At 43.2% G+C, this 4,422-nt stretch overlaps 1 protein-coding gene across 1 annotated transcript; it reads right to left on the reverse strand.

The window, feature by feature from the left end:
• Positions 1 to 835: 835 nt before the first annotated feature.
• On the reverse strand, positions 836 to 4,133 carry LOC306752153 (E3 ubiquitin-protein ligase TRIM21-like). Its single transcript, XM_079235863.1, has 2 exons — positions 4,116 to 4,133; positions 836 to 2,971 (listed from the first exon to the last, which is right to left on the reverse strand). The coding sequence occupies exon 2, from the start codon at positions 2,967 to 2,969 to the stop codon at positions 1,149 to 1,151; it is 1,821 nt and encodes a 606-aa protein (XP_079091989.1). The 5' UTR covers positions 2,970 to 2,971; positions 4,116 to 4,133; the 3' UTR covers positions 836 to 1,148.
• Between the last annotated feature and the right edge of the window lie 289 nt (positions 4,134 to 4,422).

Consider the following 4,422-nt stretch of genomic DNA (forward strand, 5'->3'; position numbering starts at 1 on the left):
CCCCAGGCTCCTCCAATCAGCATTCAGTGAGGCTCCTCATTCGTCATCGGATTGCAGCAACTTCCTTCTTCGCCACGTCCACCAGTGTCTGGACTCCAGGGGGATTCTGCTTATCAGAACTCAGCATCACTACCACTTGATTATCCTAATTCAGGATGGAGTCCAATCGCCAAAGACTTTGCACTATTCAAATGTTATGAACATGTAATATGTAATATGGAGCATATGGAGCTCATGGGGATGAGTGGTCGTCCTGCAACCACAGACTGGCCGGTTCGATCCCCAGTCTCCCCATAGTTCACATGTCGAAGTGTCCCTGAACAAGACACTTAGCCCTAAAATTCCCCCCCGAGCGCTTCACTAGGGGCAGCCCACTGCTCCTTAAAATACTAAGGATGAGTCAAATGCAGAGAGTACATTTCATGTATGTATTTAAAAGTATGTACTATGACAAATACTTCTAAAAAAATAAAGTATTGTTAAGTTATAAACCTCTCCTGATTGAAAAGAAGAAATGTCCCAGCCTTCAGTCATTTTTAACCACAGACCTATAATATCCTCATTATGTTTGATTTGTGTTTATGTCATGTAAAGTTCTGAAATGTCTCTGCTAATCAGGCAAACCTTTTGCTTGTGGCTTTTATGTGTTTAGCATTGTACTGAAAGACTGAAAAGTCCCCCTTTTATAATCATAACAAAGATATTGCTCATGAGAAAGGCACCTGACACTCCAACAGAACTCAATCAATCTAATTTAAGGAAAAAACAAAAAACATCTGAAAAGCAAATTTTTAAGAAATGCACTTTTATTAGGCTGTATAATACATATCAGCTGCATAGTGCCAGATGACTTGGTCTTCAAAAAAGCCTGCATTAAAGAAAAGGTATAATCGTGAAGCTGTAGTCCATAGGTTCCACATAAATTGATCAAAATACAAAGTGATGTATATCCTATGCTTACAATTGTATACAAACATTCAAAAACGTCACAAGATGACAAGATAGTTATACTTTGCATAGCAGGCGTTTAGTCATTCCTACTTAAACTGAGTATTATGAATGTTATGGTAATTTTTGTAATGTTTGATTCTACTACTGTTACCTTCAGTAGAAGTTACACATGTATTTCCCCTGATTCATATGGCACCTTAAGTTGTGTGTGCGACAGGAGTGATTACAAGCGTGTCGTCAAAATTATCTTCAAAGATACCAAAAAAAGGGTAGAGCTTTGGTCTGTGACTTAAGGATGCGCCAACCAGAGAATAGAAAAAAGCTTTGAATGCTGGTATTGTCTCGATGAAGGCACATCCTGAGTAGGAGTAGATCAGAGTCCTGGTGTCCACGTCATAGAAGGAGACCTCTCCCTTCTCATAATCAACGAACACACCAACAGTCTGAGGCCTTTGCAAGCGGGCATTCATCACAGTTTCAGGACAATAGCGTTGGTACAAGTTGTAAGATCCTAACAGTGTCCAGCATCCCTGCTCAGGGCAAGTAGTCACAGGGGTCTCCTTGTTGGGCTTTTTGACCACTCCCAATAACCAACATTTACTCCCACTAACCTGCACTTCATAGTAGAACCTGCCGGAGGAAAAACCCTCTTTCCCAAAAATGGAGGCAATGTCATAACATCTTCCCCCAAAAAAAGTAGAAAGATATGGTAGAAGACCTTCACCAAACCTCAGTTGCTTCCCATCCTCAGACACTATGAGTCTGGAATGGGCTGTGTAAGCGTCCAGAGTCACATCCATCGCATCGTACTGCTGGATCATCATCAACTTGTCCCGAGGTGGATTCCACACTTCTCTAACAAACCCATCTGGCATTTGTTCTTCAGCTGCATCAGGCTGTTCAGTGGCCTCACAACAATCAGATCTGACCTCATGTATAAGCATCTCCATCTCATTACTGAGGGTCTTTTCCATCTGAGCCACTGCTTTTTTCACCGTCGCCACATAACTCTGCTGACTGAGGTCAGTGAGGTCTGATGTACATGGAGGGTTGGAGTGGGACTGAGGGTCGAATAGGTCTTCAGTGTGTGCAGATAAGAGAGATGGCCAGCTCTGGAGGAGGCGGAGGTGGTCCTCTGTTTGTAAAAGTTGCTCCATTTCAGATCTTCTCCTCCTCAACTCAGCTACTTCCAGCTCCAGCTGTGTCACATGGTCTGCAGCCTGCTTCTGTGGGGCTTCCAGCTTCTTCTGGATCACCTCAATCAGCTCGGCCTGCCGTCTTTCCCGAGAGACCACCAGAGCAGTGAAAACCTCAGCAATGTCCGCTATCTCTTTCTCAGACTTTTTCTTGCTCTGATCAGCTGCGTGTTTGATTTCCTTAATACTCTTGGATTTCATGTTTTCCTTCATTATCATCTCTGACGTCACACAGTCCAGCTGGACTTTCCTCTCTCTGAACTCGTGCTCTAGCGGTACGGCTTCGTGCGTTGCATGGTCTTCTTTCCAGCACATGAAACAAACACACATCTGGTCTTTACGACAGAAGAGCTCCAACATTTTGTCGTGCTTCTTACACACCCTGTCCTCCAGGTTTGACACAGGGTCCATCAGCTGGTGCTTCTTAAGGGTTGTGACTCTCTGGTGAGGCTCCAGGTGAAGCTGGCAGTACGAGGCCAAACACACCAGGCACGTCTTCTGGGCCTTGAGCTTCGGCACAAGGCAGATGTCGCAGGGTACCTCCCCTGGTTTGACAGGAATGTCATCTTCATTCCTCTCTCTTGTGTTTTGGAAATGCTCCACCATATCTCTGAACCCTGTGTTGACCTGGAGCTGTGGTCTCCTGCGGAACTTCTTCATACAGAGGGGACATTTTATCTGGCCGCTGCTGACCCAGTAACCTGTGATGCAATTCTGGCAGTAGTTGTGTCCACATGGAGTAGAGACAGGCTCGCTGAACACATTCAGACAGATTGAACACAGGAACTGTTCTTCACATAGGAGGCTACTGGCTGAGGCCATGTCTACATGAGAGAAACAGATTTCATTATTATATTTTTTAATTTCAAACCCCAAAAATGTGGAAATCAAGTCGGTAAATTACATTTCTGACTACCATTTCCCTCCCTAGGAGGTCAAGTTGTACTGGTTTTTGGTGTTCAGAATGATTGACATCTGCCTTTTAATAGCATCCAACACCATATGTAGGTCAGAGCATGGAGGCAATACATTGTGCAAAGGTCTGTCATGACAAGAAATGAGGGTGGAGAGAGAGGATGACATACAACAAAGGTCTCGGCCCCTACCTCCGGGACACCAGGGCTCTGTTACAGAAAGCAGTTAGTTAACCCTGGGATGAGGGAAACTTAAACTCTGGCTCTGTTATCATGGTAACTGACTCTGTGAACCTAACGTGCTCGCTGTCAGGTTTTCTTTAACACACCCTAAGTTTCTTTCTGTCTCCTCCCTCAGCCGGATTTCCTCATTCTTTCATTCCGTGTCAAAGCGCCTAGAGCATTGCATTAATTTGCGAAGGTTTACGTTCTGTAGAATGTAAATCCTGGTTGGATATTAGTTTTTTTCTGCGAAAAATCGGAAGTTTCTGCTTTTATGTGTTGTCAGTCATTTCATTGAACAGCATTTTTTGTCCCTCACGTTATATTACAAAGACTCAAGTCACCCTTAACAGCATATCCTACCTTTAGCGAGTGGACATTCTTTTTATATACAAGAATATAACGGCGTGACTCTCTGCACAAAGTTGATGTCAGTGGTTTAAAAAAAAAAGGTCTGCGTATTGTGACAGTGTACACCAACAAACAGCTCCAGTTCAGGCAGTGCATCATTAATCTCGGGGTTGTGTCCTCAAACAGCATTTCGATCAACAGTAACATCCAGAAAGACTTGAACAGTTAATCTATTCAGGCTCAGCAATTTGCATGTAAAATAGCAATTAGCAATAAAATCATAACATTTGTAATTATTCAACCTGATTAAATACAGCAAACACTGGATATTCTACCGTCAAACATGGCCCAGATAGTTCAGCATTGTAATCTGTGGCAGCGTATAATAACTTTATCATCTTTGTAATATCTTTCATCTGGACACAGGCACACACAGTTTTCTTTAAATTATATTTCAGATCAAAGTATCAGAGCACTTTACCTGTCGAGTAGTCTGCGTTGTCTGTGGAAACTGATTGTTGTGTATGACGTAGGTTCACTTTAGGCATGCTCTTTCATTTCTTGAGAAATGCTACTTATGAACCGGTAACTCCAGTTCTATGAGTACATAATACGTCCACTAATCGCTTTGCTATTGGTAACACGATCAAGGCTTTGCCTCGGCCCCAATCACCCAATCAGGAAGTAGCAACCACACTGGAAGAGAGCACATACACTCCACTACCCTGCTATGCAGGGTTTTACAGCATTATATTATCAGATAGATACCTCTGCCTACTTCTCTTCAT

Source organism: Taurulus bubalis (assembly GCF_910589615.1).
Source record: "Taurulus bubalis genome assembly, chromosome: 20".
Taxonomy (NCBI): Eukaryota; Metazoa; Chordata; class Actinopteri; order Perciformes; family Cottidae; genus Taurulus; species Taurulus bubalis.

Excerpts from the sequence above, each read along its gene's own strand:
- LOC306752153 (XM_079235863.1), bottom strand. The coding sequence starts at position 2,969 with ATGGCCTCAGCCAGTAGCCTCCTATGTGAAGAACAGTTCCTGTGTTCA.